The sequence below is a fragment of the Calypte anna genome, chromosome 2, assembly GCF_003957555.1.
Source record: "Calypte anna isolate BGI_N300 chromosome 2, bCalAnn1_v1.p, whole genome shotgun sequence".
Taxonomy (NCBI): domain Eukaryota; kingdom Metazoa; phylum Chordata; class Aves; order Apodiformes; family Trochilidae; genus Calypte; species Calypte anna.
In genome coordinates this window covers 31,998,715-32,020,469 of record NC_044245.1, presented here as the reverse complement: position 1 = coordinate 32,020,469, position 21,755 = coordinate 31,998,715, and the positions used below count along the sequence as shown (strand labels likewise).

General features: G+C 42.9%; 1 protein-coding gene across 4 annotated transcripts in view; it reads left to right on the top strand.

Annotated features, from left to right (window-relative positions):
- Positions 1–21,755, top strand: part of RAPGEF5 (Rap guanine nucleotide exchange factor 5) — a 157,985-nt gene that overhangs the window by 88,340 nt on the left and 47,890 nt on the right. For 2 of the 4 annotated variants that reach the window (XM_030444187.1, XM_030444186.1), the window contains exons 10-11: positions 5,612–5,715; positions 6,050–6,138. The exons of 1 other annotated variant lie outside the window; for it this stretch is intronic. In XM_030444187.1, coding sequence (XP_030300047.1) covers positions 5,612–5,715; positions 6,050–6,138 — 193 coding nt within the window. The remainder of the gene's footprint in view (positions 1–5,611; positions 5,716–6,049; positions 6,139–21,755) is intronic. One more of the 4 variants, XM_030444188.1, reaches the window with a different exon arrangement.

Below are 21,755 nucleotides of genomic sequence, written 5' to 3'. Positions count from 1 at the left end.
ATATTGTCGTCCATCTCCACTTCAGTTGTGATGTGTTCATTTCCATTTCCTTGTCAAATAAAGAGGAATAGCCTACAAAGAATAGAATAATTTTTGTACATCTGTTTGTACTTTGGTGACTTTATTTCTGCAGTTTCCACAATAACAGATTCCAAGGAAAAACATAGTGAAGTGTAAGCAGGCAGTCATCTTTAGTCTTTGATGGATGCTGTCTGAAAGAGTGTCTCTTGCAGGAGAAACTGTTAATAGAGTGTTATGGATTTTTTTTTTTAAACTTTATTTCATGATTGTAATATAAATATGTTTGTATTTTATAGTCAAGATTCATTTCATTGTCTGCTACTAGCATTGGCAAATACCTCACATTGGAAGACTTCCATTTTCTATTGCTTCTAGGAGTTAGTGCATTTTATCTGCTTATTCTGGAAGGTGTCTGCCTCAGCCTATTTAATTTTTTTAATGAAAAATGCAGCCAGCATAATTCAGAAGCTGCTAAATGTAAGGTTATGGGTAAATACTGTTTTGCTATGTAAAAAAAAAATTCTGGCAGCACTTCTCTGGAAAGCTCTTAATGCCCTTAGACTTCTGAAGTGGGATCTAAAATTCCTTTGGGGAAGAGCCTTTGTTTTTTTGCCATCTTCATAAATATCCGCCCAAATCTGACCCAAGTTAGAGGCCAAAAAATGCAGTTTGTACATGCTCTGTAAAGAGTTTCTAGGGCTTTGCAGGTTAATATTTGAAGGCTTGGTAAGCTCTAAGCATGCTTCAGCCTGAGCTGTGAAGGTTTGGCTGTTACAGCTGTAGTTCATGGCTGTTACAGCTGTGTAGGCTTGTAGGGTGTAATGAGCCATGATGGAGCTCTGAGCTAAATCAGCTGTAACTCTGTAACTTCTGCTGTGTCCAAGCTACTTCTTGGTGGGCAGGTTTGGGGACCTCAGTGTCACACTGTTGAGTCAGGTGCTTCCAGACTTTGCAGCAGGTACACCAGGGTCCCAGCAGGCAAGGAGGCTTTGGACTCAATCATCTGCTGAACAAGGCAGAGCTGTAGGGATAGAGCAGGGCATACTGAGGAAAAAAAAAAAAAAAAGTGTTTGGTTCAAAGGAGCAAATTTAAAAGCGTACCAGTCAGTATTTCGATCTTCACTTCTCTATCTTAGTCTTGTAAATCTTCTTTTGCGTGACTAATATGTGCCAGGGATTGATTGTAATGTCCAGGCAAAAAGATATCTGCCCAGGAGAATAATCAGTGTTCTGAAATAAGGATCTTGTTATTTTGTGGCTCTTGTATTGCTCTGTCACCTGTTTGAGTGCCTTCCCTCTAGAGTGCCATCTCTGCACTTGCACTTCTGAGACCTCTTCCAGCCTCCATTCTTCACACCTCTTACATAGAAATACTCCTGTGAGTGCAGGGAAGTTTTGTGGAGTCATTGTTGGAGGGAGTGATCTCCCTTCAGAGGGCAAACAGCCCTGGGGAAACATTTGTATATGCCTTTTCCTTTACTTCTCAAGGGCATGCCCTGGCACCAGCATCAAAAGACAAAGAAGCAGAAGTGATCACCATTATCTGATTGCATTGACTCAGTTTTACCAAATTATGCAATGAAAAGAAAATGTTCCTGCCCTCCATAACTCCTAGAAGAGGCAGTTTTGTTGTTATTTAATATGATTTGGAGGCAGATAGCCTGTGTAAAGTTTTATTTGTTGCATGTTGCCTGAAGAAGATTCTTTTTCCATTTGCTTGGTTGTTTGGCAGCAGGAAGATCTGTCTGCAGACTGGATTTTTCATGGTACATTAAGTTTATAGGTGCCTTTATTCAGATTATCTCTTAATTGCTGTATTACTTCTTTACCTATTGAAACCAGCAATGAGAGAGTGTCTCTGGATCTTGGGTTTGCCAGGGTAGCTCTGGATCTGGTCTCTTTTTATTAAAAAGCAGATGAAGAGAAGTTGAAGAAAAGTTTTGTCATTGGGAAGCACAAAGTTTGCATTGCTAGTTAGGGGTGTTTCAGCCTTACAGGCACTTCAGTAATGGCTAACATAAAGAAATCATTGCACAGCTGTCCTGTCCCATGGAGGGATGATGTGTAAAATAATTTTCTTTTCAGTGAAGCACTCTTCTGAATATACCATGTCCAGAACCTACTATTTTTTTCTGTTAGAAAGCTGTTAGAAAGTAGAGCATCTTCTCAGAGCTATTTCTAGCCATGGATGCTTCTCATAGGAAGAGGAGAGGCAGCACATTCCAGGTGTTGGTTCCTGTTTTAATTAATTAAAAGGCCCAACTCAGGATTTCGAGGGAGACTGAAATGTCCCTGACTGATATCAAGTTATTCATTGCTTTGGCTAGAAATTGGATTCTTCCCTGCCAATTGTAAATAACCCAGAAATCTAATGTCTTCCATAAGGAAGCCAGCATGCTGTGGCTCTTTTCAACACTACCATATGTACCTCTGCTTTCTTCTGCCCCAGTGGTAATTCAGAGGGTCATTATACAAAGCATAACCTGCACGAGTTAAGGCCCACTAAGCAAGGACTTCCAGCTGTTTCATTCCTATAAGCACATAAATATTTATACTACCCCAGGGTTCCTTTCATGCTGAAAATAAAGGTAGCACTTATCTGCTGTTAAAATATATTACCCAGGAGATAAATGACTTACGTCAGTATTAAGATGGATGAGAGGAGAGGAGAGGAAAACTGAACATAATATTGGTCAGAATATCCAGCAAGTCCAGAGGACCTTACTGTTTACTTAAAACTCCTTCTGGCTGAGGTTGATAGTGCTGAGTTTCTCTATCAAGAGATAATTAAGTTAAAGCTGTAATTAACATAAAATGTAATGGTTGACACACACACACAGCACTTCTTGGACACAAGTTAAACTTCCTAGTGATGGGTAACGTGCACCATGGACTGATTAAAACATCCAAGCAGGATGTGAATGATGCATTTGAGGGGACAACTGAGGAAGGGAGGGTCTGCACAAGTGACCTCCTCAAGGCCACATGCAAAGTGCAACAAGGACTCACCTCTGCTGCATCTCTGGGGCTCTACACCCTCCTGTCCCGTCCCATCTCTGCAGGTTGCTTAGGCAAGGGCTGTGTGGAAAAACAAAACAAAACAAAATAAAAGAAAAGAATTAAAATAAAATAAAATAAAACAAAACAAAATAAAATAAAATGCAAGGAGGGCTTGTTGTTAGCTGGCAGTATGATGAGAACGTCCCTTGAGTCAGTCCTTACTTTTCAGGACTCAGGATCTTGCCTTGCTCTTCAGTACACACTGCTGTCACTTGGGGGCCCCTTGTAGCCTCATCTGCTGCTGGATTTAGATGGAGAATGCTGAGAGAAGCTAGGTTTCCTCCCAGTGAAAATTAATTATTTCACAGACCATTCAAGATGCTGATAAATGAAGCATGCCTTGATGCCATTTTAGAGTAATATCTGTAGCGAAGTCAGAACTCGTGAAAATTGGGAAAATACATAGGATTTGTCTTTGTGTTTTGCTTTGTTCAGGTGAATTGTTGTTTCTTGTGGTATCGATAAAGGGTCTGACTGAACACAAAATTAAGCTGTGCATAAGTGGGATTTTAGTGAAGTAGTAATTCTTCCCTTAAAGTGACATTATTTTTGAAAGAAGAGAACAAAATAAAGAAATTCTGAATCTCCTCCCCTTTTTCTGGACATAATTTAGGAACGAAAATCCGAACAACCTGATTGGCCTTGTTTGTACATAATTTTTGCCCTTCTTGATAAAACAGATTGATTTTTCTTTTCCTTGAAACTTATAAAACAAAGACAAGAGGAAGAGCGTCATGAAAATCTTACCATTAGGGCACTTTATGCAGTTAATTTGCCTACAATCATTCAAAAGGTTTTTTTGAAACTGTTTCTCCTTGGTGAGATGCTGAAGCAGGAACACTGTCTTCCAGAACAGACCATTGTTAATGTCCTTTCAGTATGAGAGAGCTTTTGCCCTCCCAGTGCTCCCTGTTGACTTGCTGGCAGCTGCTCATGGATGTAATGTATATGAGCAGGCTTAAAATCCATTCCCATATCTGTGGAAATAGATGGTTTGTACAGATACAGCACCATAGATCACATATATGTCCCATATGTGCTGCAGCACGGAATGTCAGTGAGCACAGAAAAATGTGGATTGGGGTTCTCTTAGAGGCTGCCAGAGAAAAGATAGAGAAAAGGAGAGGTGTATTTTTAAAATAAACCTCCCTGTTACTGAATTGCTTTAATGATGCATCTGTTTCCTGTTCCATCTCTCTCTTTTGCCACTTCTTTCATTGTAGCTTTTCACATAGGTAAGCAACAAAAAAACCCATGGCCAGTGAAATGGAAGATTACAATTAGGCATCAGTATTCCTGTAACATGGCTGCTCAGTAATGTCCCCTGGGTGTTACAATGAATATCTGACATTAATTGGCTCAGTACCTGTATGTCTGACCTTGCAGAAATTTAATAGATCAATTCTACATGTTGTTTACTAATAAAGAAAACTTCTTTGGGGCAGGGGCTGCATCTTTGGACATGCCCTCACCACACTGACAACCAGAAGCAGCAATCAGACTCACTAGGTCTTGGAGTAAGGTATAAAAGAATAGAAAAGGGGATCACAAAGTGGTTTCTCTCCCTTCTTTTGCCAAGATCTGTTCCTCAGAAGCCCACTTGAGGTCTTTGTTACTGCTGGGTACTGTACACTTGATGCACAAGTAATATTTTTTTCTCCTAGTATTGCTTTCATACGTGTGTTTGACATACTGAACGATGTAACTAAACCAGGTCAGAATTAGAGGAACAGCAGCCACTGGATGTACTGGCATTGAAACAGCTGCCTCTTTTGTGTCTCTCACCCCTCTAGTGACAGAAGCTGCCAGGAGGGTCTTGTGCTCTTCGGCAATCACCGCGTTTCAGTGCAGGGACCTCTCAGTCAGCAGCAAAAGCCTCCTCTCCTGCGCTGCTCTCTCAGCTGCCTTTAGCAGCACACGGGCTGCATGTGCAGAAATGGATGATTTTTCAGCTCCCTCCCGTTCCAGGGAGCCGGAAGGGAGAAAGTCAGTGTCCACATCGCAGCCTAGCCGAGATTCACGCACGGGGTGGTTACTAGGCTTAACTTTCTGTGGGGGTGTTTGTTCCATAAGTTAAAAAAGTTGAAAAGGAGGTATGTTTGTACACAGAGTATTTTAAGAGATGCTCAGAGGCAAGCCTGTCCCGCTGGTTTTATTGCCTTTGTCGAAGTACAGGAGAGAAGCTTTACAGAAGGTGTTACGCTGCTTCTGTAGAGCTTGCCGCTTTCTGGCCATTGTTACCTGTCCCCTGCTGAGGAGGGGACATTAAACAAGCCATCACCTCGGGGACACGAAACCCGCATCCTCCCGCTCCCCACCTCGGCTCTTGCAAATTAAAATCCAGCAGACGATTCCGAGCGCGGCTCCCAAAGGGCAGCCCGTTCCTCTCTATTATCTCTTAGATTTACAGCTCCGGCAGCCAGACCTGGCCCGGGCAGAGCGGGCGGCGGGGCAGCATCCCCGTCCGGCGGCGGGCACTGACCGACCTCTCTCTGTCTCTCCCCCCTCCCCGCTTCCCTGCGCACGGAAGGCGGCCGATGGAGGCGGCGGCGAGCGGTGGCGGGAGGAGGCCGGCGCAGCGCTGGTGCTGCGGAAGGTGTGGTCACGCAGCCCGGCCCCCGAGCGGCGCGGGAGGTAAGGCTTCCGCGGCTCCGGCGGCAGCGTGGGGCTGCGCCGGCCGGGCCGGGCTCCGCGGAGGCGGGTGGGGAGGCGGAGGCGGCCTTAGGAGGGCGATGGCCCCCGGGGGGGTCGCCTAGGAGGAGGGGTGGTGCGGAGCGGAGGGAGCCATGGGGAGCGGCAGGGTGCGGGTGCCCGAGGCGCTGGCGGGTCGCGGCGGGTCGCGGCAGTTGCCCACCTTCGACGTGCCTTACTTCAAGTACATCGATGAGGAGGATGAGGAGGACGAGTGGAGCAGCCGCTCGCAGTCCTCCACCGAGGATGACTCCGGGGACTCTCTGCTTTCCGACAGATACGTGGTGGTGTCGGGGACGCCGGAGAAGATTTTGGAGCATCTCCTCAGCGACCTGCACCTGGAGACCGCCCAGGACAAAGAGACGGGTAAGGGGCGAGACCGGTGGGGAGGCGGGGGCGGGGGAAGCATCTATCCCCGGCCCCGGGTGGGAGTGGGGGAGAGGTCCCGGTGCCGGTGTTGTTCCCGGTGCCGGCCGAGCGGGTCAGCCCGGGGCATCGCTCCTGGGCACTCCCCTCCGAAAGCGGGCTGCCAGCCTGATGGTTCACCCCGCCGGGGCATCGCGGGGAGCGAACCGTGAGCGTGCGGCAGCCGGGAGGTGGCAAGGCGGGGCGCCTGGCCTCGGGGCTGGAATGCCGGCAATTAGCGGAGCCGCTCCGGAGCAGCACATACTTCGCAGCATCATGAGTCTTTTTAATATTCGGCTTTGGCGGCTGCTGGGGAAGCGCAGGCTGCGACGTGCTTTGTACAGCACCCGTGGCTCTTCAGGCAGAGGCTGCCATTTCTCATAGCCTGCAGCTATTATTATATTGATCAGAACACTTGCCGAGCGCCTCAGCCTCCTGGCTAACTACTCATTTTGCCGCCACCCCAGTACTTCGGCAAATCTTCTGTTTCCTGAGTACGGCTTATAAATTTACTCATAACCTAGGGCACAGCGCAGAGCCTGATGCTGTACTCGTGTGTCTTCAGAGATTGTAGTTTGTTCCAGCCTAGAGCAATTATTATATTGATCGGGCTACTTGACATGAAGTTTAATTTTCAGCTGGATCTCTTGGCTGTATGCTCATCTTACTGTCACCGAGAGCTCCTGGGGTAGTTTATCAGAAGTGCCTGCGATTCATAGATAGTTTGAGTGAAAGCGGACAGACTGGTGGGACTTTTCAGAGGTCCCATATACTCAAGAGCTGAGGAAGGCAGCTGGCTGCAAACGGAGCTGCGCGTTTGATCGTTCCCAGTAGGGTTAAAACGCTGCTCCTGCTGCCTCTATATATCTGTCTCTACAAATGAGATTACGGAGAATAAACACACTTTAATCCTTTTAAGTGACTGAAAATATAAATAACATCTGCGATTCCCAAAGGAATATCAGGATTGGGTTTTTGGAACAAGTCATTAGTTAAATGTGGGACAATAGGCATATTCCTAATGCTGATGTGTGAATGCCCCGAAGAACCATATAGAGTGTCTGCTGGCGATATTATTATGGTATTCCTAGTGCTGCTTTTGTCTGCCTAGACATTAATATTTAGTACAGAGGACTGTGATTGTTTTCCTTCCAAAGATGCCCTCAGACAAGTTCTTCGTGTAATTTACTTGAGCCAGCTCTTAGGCAGTGTACTGAGGGTCCATCCTTAGCCCTTTAAGGTCAAATGTTGGATCCAGAATAAGTTTTCCCATTAATGTTTATAATATGCAGATTGAGAGGCATTAGCTGCCCGTCTATATAGTCTGCTTCATCTTTTTTATAAGCTCAAAATCTTTCTGGAAAACAAGATTTGCACTAGTGATGTGCACTGTATTTTTTTGTAAATACAAAAGCACTCCTTACATAAAGGATTAGATGTTTAGTAAATCCTTACTTGTACTACCTTTTCTTTCTTTCCTCTTAGCCCTCTTTCCCGCTCATCACCGGGGGGGCTGTTCATAAGCCTGTTCTTATTGTCACAGGGAGGGGCTGGTAAACTGTCCTCAAAACAAATGCTAAATCACTACTTGCCTGGTTGTTAGCAGATGGTAATGTGTTTAAAGGCTGATTGGCTTGCCTTCACCTCTTCTGCCTTATCCTAACTCCTTTTAGAAAGAAACAATTAGGTCTGCCCTGTAGCCAGGGTTAACTGCATCCCGGGGACAGAATAAAGTAGCTGTGGCTTCAGGGTTTTGCCATCACAAAGAAGTCTGTGAAACCTTGCCCAGCAGCCCTCCACTTTCTCCAGGGTAATTCATCATATACTGTTTTTTTATTCCCTGAGTTTATTAATCTGGGTATATAGAACTTCACTAAAATGAAAGACTCTGGGAGTTACGTTTCCCAATGTTTTATTTAACAGATGCCTCTGTAATGTTTTTTATCAGTCTGTTTTGCAGACTCGGTGGCATTTGGTATGGGGAAATGTATGGGATATCAACTGCACATCTTTATGTATGCACCTGAAGGCATCCTTCTACTGTCTGCGCTCTTGGACTTGCTGTTCATTGTATCTTTTTGTAGTTCCAGTCTGGCCCATCTCAAAGGGTGGTTGGGTTGCAGAGTTGCTTGTGTTTTAGCAGGCATAGTTTTGTGGAACATAAAAGGACAATGTTGTTGTAGTCAGCTGCTGCTCCTGCTATCTGTTTGCCAGTTCCAGAATGACTTCCTTGGCCTCCTGCTTTCTCTGCAGCCCCCAAGCTGGTTTGCTTATTTGTGTCTGTAAAGACCATGAGAAAGAGCTGTTCTTACATACACTGGTGGGCAGGGGGCTGTTGTTCTGTTTTGACCCTTTGCACTGCTTCCCAAGGAGGGATGCTCTGTATGTTTTCATTTGTACTCTTTGTATAACAAATCCTAACTGCAGCCCTCTGTGGTGATTACAAAAGAAACACCCTATATCCTGGAGCCAGCATGGTCATGGAGCACTGCTTTTTGTAAACACTGACATGGGTGAATGATGTGCCGTGTCTTGCTCCCAGACATCTGTTTTCTAGGCCAAGTCACCAGGTATCATTTGCAGTTGGGAGAGTAAAGGGAAGCTTTGGGTGCTGGTCTGGAATGAACTTAACTAGGGTCCAGCCCAGGCCTCGAGGCTCCCTTGAACAGCTGCTGCCAAACCTGTAGCAAGCACTCTGCTGCAGCATCTTCTGCTTTAATAAACAGGTGGGGACCCAACCTGAAGAGTGGTCCCATTGTCTGTGACACAGCTGAACACTGTTACAGCAGCTGAAGATACTAAAGAGGACACTGCAGTGTGCACAGCTAAGCTAGACTATTGCTTATATGAATTCTGTAGACAGGGAAGCCTGAGGTTTGCAAGACTCTTTAAGCTTAATGTACTTAATAACTGTTTAATGACTAAGGGCTTTGGTTTTTTTGGTTTGTTTGTTTTTTGTTTGGTTTTTTTTTTTTTTTTTGGAATGAGTATGTCAGGAAGTATATGTGATTTCTTGTGGCATCATATTACATTTGGGCTTGCCAGTAACCAAGGCTTGCCAGCCTTCCAGATGAAAGGGAGAATGTTTTCATCTTGCTGGGTTATTGTAACCTGTAATGTGCTAACCCCCAAGAAGATTGGTTTTGTTTTCTACTAAAAGGTGGATAGAAATTGAAAATTCCTGTAACAAAAAACTTTCCTGAGTCACCCTGTCTCCCTGATTGAATTGCTGGCTGATATCTGGTGAGTGTGTACTTTAGAGGGCAGTTTGAAGTTTTAAGAATTGAACAGTTAGGCACTCCAAACACATGAATATCCAGGCAGAAAATGCAGGCACACCTTGTGGGCTAATCCTCATGAAGGATGAAGATTTAAACAATTAATCACCAAGAGGCAAAATCGTAGTATCTCAGGATCTCTAATCCCTTCCCATTAACTTCAACAGTTCTTTCAGAATTGTCCTGCTCTGGAAGAAGCTTTTATTTTTTGAGCATTAGCAGCATTTCCTTCTCTGGATATTATCCTGATCTAGTCTTTGGAGTATCCTCTGACTGGAGTCTATCCAGACACAGTGGTTGCATTCAATGTTTGGCAGTCTGTGGAATGACACAGTGATCATTACATCCATTGCTTCTTCTCCAGGCCTGCCTGGATCCATCAGACCATTTACTTCAAGCCACTGGGTCATCTCTCTTGGCTTAAACAGAACACTACTGCTGAAGCAGAACACAGTCACTGTCATCACATCTGATGGTACTACCTATCTTTTACCTCCCTACTGTGGGATTCATTTTAGAGAATAAGCAGAAAAAAGGATTGGCTTGTGAAGGTTTTGGAGAGCAAGAAGCAGTGGCAGTGGAAATTCGGAGAAAGGATGTGAATGAGAAATCGTATGACTGGAGCAACATGATGGAGTTGGTCTCAACTGATTTATATATTTAGTGGACTAAGTGAAAGGGATTATAGCAAGTGATAGGACTGGTATTTTGTTAGACAGCCCATCAGGGAAGTTAGGGTGGCAAATGATGAAAAGCCTGGAGGAGGGTTAACCGGACAGAAAAAGAGAATGAGTCCTTATGATGCAGCTAAAATGGATACATAAAGGTGCAAATATGGTCTGGATTTCTTAGGAATAGGAAAAGAAAGGAGTAATGAGCTTTGTACCATGCTGTGTCACCTTATCGAGGGCTGCATGTGATCTTTGGATTATTGAGAGCTTCCCCCCATTACACAGAAGCAGTTTGAGCTTTAAGATCACAACACAGCACCTAGGAGATGACTTCAGTCCATGTCTGTTTGTCCTTGAAGTGTGGTGTGGTAAGGGTTACTTTTGTTTAATCCATTCTTTTTCTACACTTGCACCAATGACACTGCTTTGCTGTTTGGTGGTGGCACCCTCTGCAGAACTGTAAGTGACCTTTGGGAGAATGGTGCTGTCTTGCATGAAGTCAGTTGTTAAAGGATCAAAAAAAAAAAAAAAAAGGGTACAGCTCTACCTTTTCTAGGTGTTGTCTTTTGTTAATTAATCCAACAAAAAAATTTGCTTATTGATTTTTTGTTTGTTTTTTTCTTAGCTATAAAGGATGTAGTTAGAACTTTTGCTCACTGTGATTTATTACTGATGAGTAAAAGGTATTAAAAAACACTTGTGTGACTGCCACGCAGTCAGCATAACCATATCTGATGCACGTGGACTGATGCCAGGAGAATAAATATTTGCCTGACACTTTGTCATCCTATCCTTCAGCTTTCAGGATGTAAAGAATTAATTCCTGCTTGCCCTTCCTCTTAACCAGTCCTTGTTGTCTGTCATAATTTTGAGGGACTTTCTGTAAACTTTTCCCAAAGTCTTAGGAAAACTTGATGAGCTGAGTGGGCTCATATATCAAAGATATATTAAAGATATATAAAGATATATTACTGCTATGACCATAGGAGAGGAATAAGCATTTCACAGAGTGCATGGAGCAGCATCAGTGTAAGAAGAGCAGGAAACCTAAAAGAATAATTTGTCTCAGTGTTCAGTGTGAGAGAACCTGGGGAGGTTCCTGTACAGGGCTGTTGCTTCATGCAGCACAAGTTAGGCTGTCTCAGACTGGAGTGTCAGTAGAAGTAGGTTTAGAGTAAATCAATAAAATTATTAGTAACAAATCACTAGGATCAGATGTTACTCTCCAAAGACTTCTAACGGAACTCATATATTAAACTGCTGAACTCCTAACAGTGGTGTGTAAGCTATCATATAAAGCAGCTTCAGTGAAAGAGAAAGGTGGAAAATGTAATGCCAGTTAAAAGAAATAGTTATATTTAGGGAACATTTAAGTTATTAGGTTGTAATTTTTACCAATACATTATTCCCACATAAAGTGGTGGGAATAAAGCAGCGGCTCAGCCTTCCCCAAACACTCATTCCTGCCTCTGCACTGGTCCCTCTGTGGCTCTACAGCTTCTTGTGTGATTCTGTAGCAGACTCGTGCAGGGAGCTGGTCCTTCTTGATACTATCTTAGGAAATACTAAATTATTCGTTTTAAGGCAGATCAGTCTCCTGATCCTCACTTCATCTGTCTGTGGCACAAAGTTTGCCCCTGACTCAGGGAGTGGGAGATACATGAGTGAGGACAGCAGGAGAGAAGGACTGATGCTGTTAGCAGCTGGACTTGCTTGCAGGATTTACATGCATAACTGCAGCAGAAAAGTTGTGACCTTGTGCTGAGAAATTGAGTGGCAGTACAGTGAAAGTAAAAGGAAGAAATGGATGCACAAATATAGAACTGAGAGGAGGGAAATGTGGGGTTTTTTTCAGAGATAAGTGAGATCTTGTGTATCCTGTAGAGCTGATTTAAAGGAGTATATTATCAGGGTATATATGATCTGGCCTGCCTGTATCTGATATTTGTGATTCCAGAATGTTTTTGATGAAGTCCCTTGCCAAAAATCCTTAAAGAAATTTAAAGATCCTGTTGATAAGGAAGAAGATGCTTTTCAGTGCTGATAATGACTTAAAAGACAGAAAATTAAAGGTAAGACTAAATTGCTAGTGATCAAAATGGAGAGAAATCATAATTAAAGACCAGGTACTATGAGTGTGGGGTGAAAACTGGGCTAACAGCATGTGGAGATAATTGTAAATTGTTAAGGGTCTCTTGATTAATTAATGGTTTTACATTTGGCTATGCAAGATTACATTCTTGTGCACCTTGTTATCCCCACCTCTGACTGCCTGTTTGAGCTCTTGTGTTGTCCTGTCATCGAATGACAAACTTTGCTTTGGTGCCTCTGCAATTGAGGTAGATCAGGAAGCTCATCCAACTCAAAAAATATCCTTATGAAAGCAGTAAGAATGGGGCAGTATAGGACTGAGAAAATAAGTTGAGAGAAGGCCCCCTCAGTCCAGCCCTGTGGCTGAAGAAAGATGAAAGGAATAAAAATCTGCTTGAAAAAATTGCAGATGAGATCCAACTTTGAAAACTGCAAAGTAATGCATTTTCTAACATGGAGAAAAATGAATCCTTATTATACGTATTCAGCAGAGATTCTGAATTGGGTAATATCATGCAGAAAGCAGGTCTTTGGAGATAGAGGGATAGTTCTTGGATATTTTTGATCAGCATAGATGAAAAAGGCAAATGGTATTTGGGACAATTAGGAAAGAAGACAAGCGGGAACTGTAGGGTTACCATTGTGTAATATGGTATGGAGAATATAGTTCTTTCTTCTGCAAGTCAAAAAGGTTGTAAGTGAACAAAAAAAAAGCTTAAAAAAGTCAGCCAGGGTCATGAGAAGTCTATACTAAATAAGTCTAAGAATAAATAGACTAGGTCCAGTCATGGTAGGAAAGCAATTTTTGTAAAGGAGGTGTATGGTGATCTACAGACTATGAATTATGTGGGGAAGGTGACTATGGAAAGATTGTTAATTGTTCCTCATACAAGTGTTCAGTAACAGTGAAATTCATTGGTTCAATTCAATTCAATCTCTTTTCTGATATGATGCACAGCTAAACTGTGAAACTTATTGCTGTGAGGATTTTGTAGAAGTCAAAAGATTGAAAGGGTTTAAAAAACAAATTAGGTAAAATCCTGGCAAAAACTTGATAATTGCATCCATGTCAATGTAACTTCCTGTTTGGAAAGTCTACACTGCCTGTTGCTGGAAGCTACTAAGAGTGTATCAGAAAAAGATAACTCTTTATTTGTCTTTTTCTTAGTTTTTTACTTCCCAAGGGCATTCTCTGTTTGCCTGTGTTAGTGACCTGGTTCTATTTTATCAGAATCTAGGCTTAAAAATCAGACATTGGTTCCTTCTGGTAGGACAACTGAGTGAGTTATCAGTTCAGTTGGCAGCAGAGAGTGAACAGTTTTCTGCTGAATGGCTTTGCAAATGGCATGGTGGGGTCTGGAACAAAGGAAGCAGGAGCACTGGGACTAACATGAGGTTAGGACCAAGGCTGCTGGGCTGGCAGTGACACTGGCTTCTGTTCGGATTGGAAGATCTGACATCCTTCAGTTGTTCTGATGACTGCCATGTAGCCCTTTCTCCTCTGCCGTACTTGGTTTGATTATGAGCCAAGTAGACCTAAGTATCTGAGTAGGAAACACATTTATTTTATTTTATTTTGGTAGAATTATTTTCTGTCACATTACTGAATTGAATCAGCTCATAGAAAGAGCACCATGTTTGGGATTCACTACAGAGAGTGTGTCACACGCAGCAGTGCCTAAGCTAATAGGAAATGCCAGCGAGGGGAATATGTATATGATTCTGCCTCCTGGCAGGAGCTCAGATAGTTATTTATGGGGAATGAGGACTTGGAGGCTTAAAAAGTTGGGAGTTTTTTTGCACCTGGGCACTAGAGATTGTTTAGGAAAAACATTTGGGAAGGCAGAATCCAGGAATGCTCCTGGATTGTCTCACCATTATAGCAAACAATTGGGAAACTAGAGGCAGCATGGGGAATGATGAACATCCTTAGTGATCAGGGTCAGGAGTCTGTTTTCATGATCAGCACCTGCTCTTTAGATAGGGATGGTATTTTTTCAGTTCATTGGCACAAATACTTTTTTTGGTCTAAGCACACTTAGCAAAGTAGACCTTTTCAAGGAGGGAAAATATCTGAGGTAGCCATGAGGCAAACACACTCTTTCAGCATGTCCAGGAGCACTTAGGCACCTAAATAAATTCTTTTGTCTCTTGTGCAAGAAGAGCTTTGGTGGGTGATGGCAGAACCCCAAAGGTTTAATTTGTTTTGTGTACTAGTCAAATTTACTGAAGAAAAAGCTACCCACTATGTGTGATAGTCAATTAGATCTTAGTATTCTTAGTTCTTCAATGTTTTCTCTGTCATTCTGTTGTTCATTATAGCTAGATGTCACCTTCTGCTATGCAAGAACGTCAGAAGGGGCTGTCATAAAAGCCTAGTGTGAAACCATTTATAATGAAGTTTTGCAATGTAGATAATACAAGGGGTTTTGATGATTTTAGTGGTTTAAACAGAAAGGAACTGGGAAGTGCAGGTCTAGCAGAGAACTTTCTCAGGGGTGAAGATCAATAATTTTCCTTTGACAGCAAAAAAGGCCCTTTAAATAAAAAAAGAAAAGAACTGTGAAAGGCAGAATGTGTTAATTTAATACTGGGATAAAATACCTGCAAGGTTTTCTTTTATAAAAATGCTTGTATTTTAGTCATTAAAAGACTAGTAGAGTTTGCCTCTTAGTTTCTACTTTAGTCTGAATCATTTCTATTTGAGTATGTCTGGTCAGAATCAAATCTAGCAGAAATGACTGCTGTCCCCAGGTCAGAAGGCTGGGGCTGAGGGCTATGAAGGCAAAAAGGAAAACTTAATGACTGCACAGTGATGATGCCAAAGAGATCTCTTGACAAGGGAGATGTCATCTTGAAAGTAGGTCAGCTCCTTGTCTGGTTTAAATGCTACACTGGAGGATGGGTCAGTTCTCAGTTGAGGGTCTGGAGATGAAGCAGACCAGACCCTTTATGTTGTACCTAAAGTCATACTGCTTCTGGTGAGCCCTAAGAACATCAGAGACAAAGTCACCATTCACTGGGACTTGGCAAAAAGTCATAGCCATATTATGAAATGAATCTAAGCTCTGGTAGCTCCGTAAGGATTCTGTCTACTGGAGATCCAGACCCCTGCAGCAGTGGGATCAAACCACCAAGTGTGAAGGGAGAGGACAAACCATACAGTGAAAGTGACACAGCTGTCTAGACCCTCTTGCTCCCCAGATAGAGCTCTATCTTCATGTTTTCCTGGAATGAGTCTCATTGACTGACCAGCTAATTATAAAACATACAGTTATCCCAAAGCTGCTGTTTCTAGTAGGGGAAGAGACGTAATTTGTAAGAGTAGCACAAGCCAAGTAGCAGCAGATGTTGTGTGGGTTGGCAACTGTGAGTTGGAATTGGAAAGGCAGAACTGAAATACCAGTATTGCTGCTTCTTATGATGTGTTTGCATCTTCTGTTCCTTCAGTGAGAGCCACAGACCACGAGGTCCTTCAGGAACCCCAACCACATCTTCCATCACCAGATGTCTCCCATCTTTTCTGGGTTTTTACTTATCCTCACCACTTAGCACTGTTCTCCTTTCCTTCCTTCTTAAGGCTTTTTACAGTGAACCTCTGCTCTGCAGACTGTTGAAAAACTGGACAGTATTTTCAGTACTCTCAGAGATGGTGCTCTGAAAAATTATTTCTTTTTGAAAGATACTTTCAGGAGGTAGAGAAATTTTTATGTAAGAATGCTGAAAAACTGTATCTTGATGTACTTGCCACACCTTTGAGTCCAAGAACACATTTCATGCACTGTCTTCAGTTTTGAGTTCCAGTGTTTCTGCTCAGAGTTGCCATAATACAGTGATTTTTTTTTTTCTTTTTGTGAGATTAACATTTTTGTGGGACTATAAAGATCATGTTTGTTCCCTGCCTACAGGGTGGAAAGATGGATTCACTGAAGACCTGTACTTTGAGGTTATATATTAAGAAACTAAAAGAAATCTGTTCTTCAAAGCTGCTTTTTTTCCCCTTGTGAACTAAATTTACTCTCATGCTGTTAATTCCTCCTTCCCCCGCAATCCTTCTTAACGGACCCAAAGTTCAAACAGTTTCATGGTATTATGGAAGTAGCAGCTTCAGTCTTTTTGTTAGAAGGAGCAGGGCTGGTTTCAACTGAAGCCAAACTACAATTATCACTGCTTTACTAAGATTCCTATCATGCTGCCTGCTTCTCCCATTGGGTGATACTTCATTGTGTAGTGTGCTGATGCAGTAACTTTCTTTCCCACCTTCCCATTTTCTGTAAATCCCTGTGCTCAGAGGACACCCAGAGAAATGAAGAAAAAGACACCACAAAGACCTATTTTTGAACCATTAGCTGGAGTAGATTTCCACCTACTTCCTGATGCAAAGCCTCCTGATGAGGCTTTCTGAGGGCTCTTAAGACTTCCCTTAATAGCTGCCAACCCTGAGCTGCATTACACCACCAAATGCCTCTGCTTGCTGTGTAGTAGAATAAATGCCATTTCTTGAGAAAGCCTGTTCTATGGCATTGGCAAACTGGTGCCAACATACTCCCACAGCAGAGCTCTGCCTTGCCCTAAGCTGGCTGCTGCCTTGTCTATCATGTCCAAGGGAAAAAGGGGAAGAGCAGCTGTGGCAGCAGCTACTGAAGGCCAGATGTGCTGTGTGCTCAAGGTTGGCAGGGGATTCTGCTGTGGCTTATGTTATCTTGCTGAGTTTTGCCAGATGACTGGCAGTCAGATGTAGGAATAGATGGTAGTAGTATGTGGAATACTTTTGTCAGAGCAGAGATGCCCGTCTAAAAAGGAGATAGTGGAGCAGAATGCACTTGGCATAAATTCAGAAGCTTTGTGCATTAACTGCAGTTGGTAAGCTGATAACATAGGCTTTAAATTGCTATCACTTTGTTTAGAAGGAAAAGTTTGATCCCATTTGGTATCAGTTGGGGTATATAGCACCTTTTGATTGAGTCTATGTGGTTGACATTGGAGACAATATTTTTTTTTAAAGTAAATTTTCATCCTCTCAGGGACTGAAACAGGAATAGTATTACACCACTTCGAAAGCTAAAGGTTTCTTGTGACACGTCAGTTACCCACATGGAGTATAGCTGGTTCTGGCAGAAAGAGCTTTTCGAAATAACGTCAGTTATGGCAATAAGGTAAATTGCCTGTTCCATCTTTTAGATAAGGTGAAAAATACTGATGTGAGTTGTAGCTGTGAGAGCAGCTCACATTACTGTCAGCCAGGCTGCGATCATGAGATGACCTTGCCTCTGAAAAGCTTGTGAGATCCTTCTGAAACTAAATCAGTACTCTCTGAAGTGAAAATGTGATGGCTCATTTTCAAGGACACTGAGGGCAAAAAAAAATGGGGGGGGGTTGTGAGGATGGGGGAAATAAATCAATGTAAATAATGTGGCAGTGTTGATGGATCTAATTTTGATGGAAGCTAATAATAAAAAACTTAGGCTTTTGTGTGACAGCATTTGGGATGAATTGTGATTTTATTCCTTTGCTTGAACTTGAGTTTTGATGGAGATATAAATCGCTACAATCAGGGATGTAATCATGGAGAAATCATGCTGTCTGACCTGGGACTGCTAGAGATGCCTTTATACCTCACCCTCTACTGCTTTTCAATTTCTTTCTTTTTTTTTCTGCAACTTGCATCCCCCTCCTGCCATTGTCCTTCCTCCTCCTCCTTCTTCCCACAAGGCTCTAGATTCCCGCAGAAACCTTTTTTTGACCCTCTCCCACCCCTGTTTCATAGGATTTAGGGCTTGTTTGCCTCTCTCCAGGAAACATTGCAGTGTAAAACAGAAACCCAAGAGACTGGTTTTGTTCTAACCCTATCATGAGTTCAGAGCCCTGGCATCAATACAATAATGAAGCCCTTGTTGGGTTTTGCTCCTTGCCCCATAGGAGCCTTGTCCATTGATTTTGTTTGTTGTTACTGTTAGTGTATCACGGGGGATGCAAAGCCACAAGCTGGAAGCAAACAACAGCAGAGAAACAACCACAGACAAACAGCATTTGTCAGATCCCTGTTGTCAAGGCGTTCTCATTCAAAGTCTTAAAGCAGCAGCAGTGAGTGCCCATGGTTGTCCCGAAGCATGAAAACCACCACCAACAGGCAAATGCAAACATGTTGCCTGTTCCTGCGACCTACAGCTTCTCCTCTTACTGTTACCTCTGTAATGGGCAGGTGGAAAATTTCAGTCCTCCTCCTTGTAGCAAGCAGCAGGAAGGAGGCAGTAAGTGTAGGACTTAGAAGTTCAGCCCACTCAGACACTCACCCAACTTTCTGGCAGATAAAACACCTCCTGACCTTACCTTCAGCTGCCCGGGCATGAACAAAAGGGCTGCTTAGGGAACTGAGCAATTTTTAGGGTGGGCAAACAGATCCAGACCTCTTGCCTGCTGGAGCCCAGCCTGACCATGAGGGAGTAGCCCTGGACCTGGTGGTGCTATCAGCTTCTTGCTGTCCTCTCTGTCCCCCTGATCCAGAGAAGGGATGTCCCCCCAAGCAGGGCTGGGAGGCAAAGGGATGCCATCTGCTCCCACCTTGCTCTCCTTCTGACTGTAGGGCAGGGTCTTGGGCCACACACAGCTTGCAAATGCTCGGAAGATGGAAACTGTGCAGGGACTGCATGCTCTGACCAGTGGAGCTGTTGAATGGGCAGGAAGATGTTGGGAAGCTACTACCATCAAAACCCCACCCCAAACCCTCGAGATTTGCTGTGGGCAGAAGCCCCGAAGCACACACATGTGGAGATTTTGGGATATGGTCAATTGTGAAACTTGGGCATTTTGGGAAAACTAAGTCTAAACGTGTAGGCAGGGGAGGGTCTCTTGCAGCTGAAGCTGGGCTTCTCCCAGGTGTTCCCCAGACCTTTAGTACTCTCTCAAATGTTTCTTTTCTCTTGCAAAGCAACAAGCAAGCATTTTCCTGAGGTCTGTCCAAGGAAAATTTTGTTGCAGTCTCTAGTGCTGAAGGCCTACCTCTAGACAAAAGTTTCAGCACATCTTATGGGTGGCATGTGCAGCTTATGTAAATATTTTGAAAGGTATTTTTTTTTCTTTGGTGTGTGCATACAGATTGTGTTAGTATTGGTAAGTATTAATCTCCATGCTGAGTGAGGGTTTTGACATGCAGATGGGCCATAGGTAGTTTGATTGAGCACCTCATTTTAAAGAACTGGAAATTTTTCAGGGAATCAAGGTTAGTAAGAAGCAGTCTTGTCACAAATATGTTCTTGTGCCCCATGGAAGTCCAAGGAACAGATGGCAGGGTGGATGAAGGGGTGAAAACTGAACAGTTTCTACAAAGAACAGTATGTCTTTAATAACAATGTTCTGTAAGTGTCTGAAAAACATGAAAATGCCATGATCTTTGCAAGGAAGTGCTGTATTGGGTGTTGTTGGCAAAACAAAGATTCCCCTTAGAGTGTACAGTCATTTATATATGGGATATGGGAATTTGCAGCAAAATTTGAGCATTTGTCTCAAGTTCTACTATTCAAATATTAGGAAGGCAGTGAGCCCCTCTTTAAACCTCTGTAACTTAGGGGAGCCCTGGGTGTGAATCAGGGTAGAGAGACCAGGGCAGGATCTAGAATGAAGACAACAGTCTGTCATTAGGCCATATACAACCTCCATTAATGTCAATGTTCATCAGGATTTTGTGTTCCCTACTACAGAGAATGGCAGTTCTGTACGGTTAATCTCCAAACTGAACAACAAGAAGAAACAGCTTTTATACTTATCTTAAGATATTTAGATATTTAAATATATTTTGGATGCTTTCATTTCAAATGGGAAGTGAATGCATCACTTCCCCTGGTAATCTGCAAATTCAGAGATTCACAGTGTTTGATTTGCCTATTCATGATTTATTTGCATTTTAAAATGTAGACATAGGCATGTGTGTGATGATTTATTTCTCCTTGTAATTGGATACAGTGATTAAATGAACTTGCATATTATACTTCATTGTCCTTCTGGGATGTTGGCTGCTTTATCTTTAAAACAGCAGCTCCTAGTGGAATTGATTCCAGCTCCTATATATTTACTATAACTGGTGATGTGTTTCTAAAAACTGATTTGGAAAATTGCTTTTAAATATGTATTCTTATAACGGAAGTATTCAGCTAGCTGAAGAGGTGTACACAGTCCTTAGAATCTTTAAGATGCTGGTGCTTTTCTGACAAGCACTCTTTAGCAAAAATAGGTACATGCTCACAAATTTGTAACCTGAAAGAAGATATAAGAAGCAGAAGTGACTACCAGGCTGCAGCCATGGACGAGTGATTGCAGTCTGAGACTGTCATCACATAATTGATGATTTTCCATAGACTGCCCTGGAATGATACAGAAAAGATCCTGCTGCTTAGTAAGAAAAGAAATTAAAAATGGATTTTTGTAATTGGCATTAGTGACTAACTAAATAAGCAAAGAGGTTTAATGAAAAACAAAAAAAACCCCAAAAATCCCCAACCAAACAAAAAAACAAACCAACCTTATTTGCAATAACATAAGATACAGGCATTCAACACCCACAGTGTTTGTGACTGGTGCTATGCAAACAAAGAGTAAGAGACAGTGCTCTGTCCTGGAAATTTATAGGGTCCACTAAGAGAAGACCCAGCAATCTGATGCAGCAGAGTGCTGGGAACAGTGGTAGGAAGCCTTGTTAGAGAAACTGGGTATGAACACAGTTAACAGAATTTTAAATGAGGAGGATATCTCAGTGATGACAGTAATCTTAGTGGCTGAGATTCTATCTTTTAATCAAAAAACCTCAGTCCTACCAGCAGCAGCTTGAGGTACTCTCCTTGGCTGAATTATTTTGTCTGCACACATAGATGTGCTTAATGGCAGCCTTTCCTTCAGCAAGATAATAATTTGTATCTCTCTTTCTTCCAAAGATGCACTTAATCCCATTACTTACAGGGGCATAATGTCTTCGAGAATTTGTTGCCCTGTTTCAAATTGGGTTGAAATTCTTTAACAGATTCAAAGGGTACAGGGGTATTGGAGTGCATGACTGACAGTGGGACACACAGTTCAGTTGCAAAGGCCATTTTCTTCTGGGCAATGAGAAAGAAGAAATGCTGAAGGAAAGTAGAAATTATGGTGTTGGCTGATTTATTTTGAAGAGGTTTGGAAATTTGATAGGGAAAGGTGAGTTGCAGTGGGACCACCATCTGAATCTTAACATCTGGTGGTGTTGGCCTCGCTGACGGGTGTCCAAATGCACTGGAATTGTGTGCATGGGACTGTGGAGAAGTGAGCAAAATGAGAGTGAGGACACCAGGTTTGCACTGTAAGCCTTGGCAGGTACCTTTCACCTTTGCTGAGCCTGTGTCTGCCCCCTGTCCTCTGTACACTGGAAAAAATAAAGCACATTTTATACAAACTGTGCTGGCACTTTTGGTCCAAAAGAGCTATGGAAATGAAAGATGGCAGCAAGCATTAGTTGCAGCCAATTTTATGTGTAAGTGAGACATGGTTATGGAGCAGATGAAGCTCAGTTTAATAC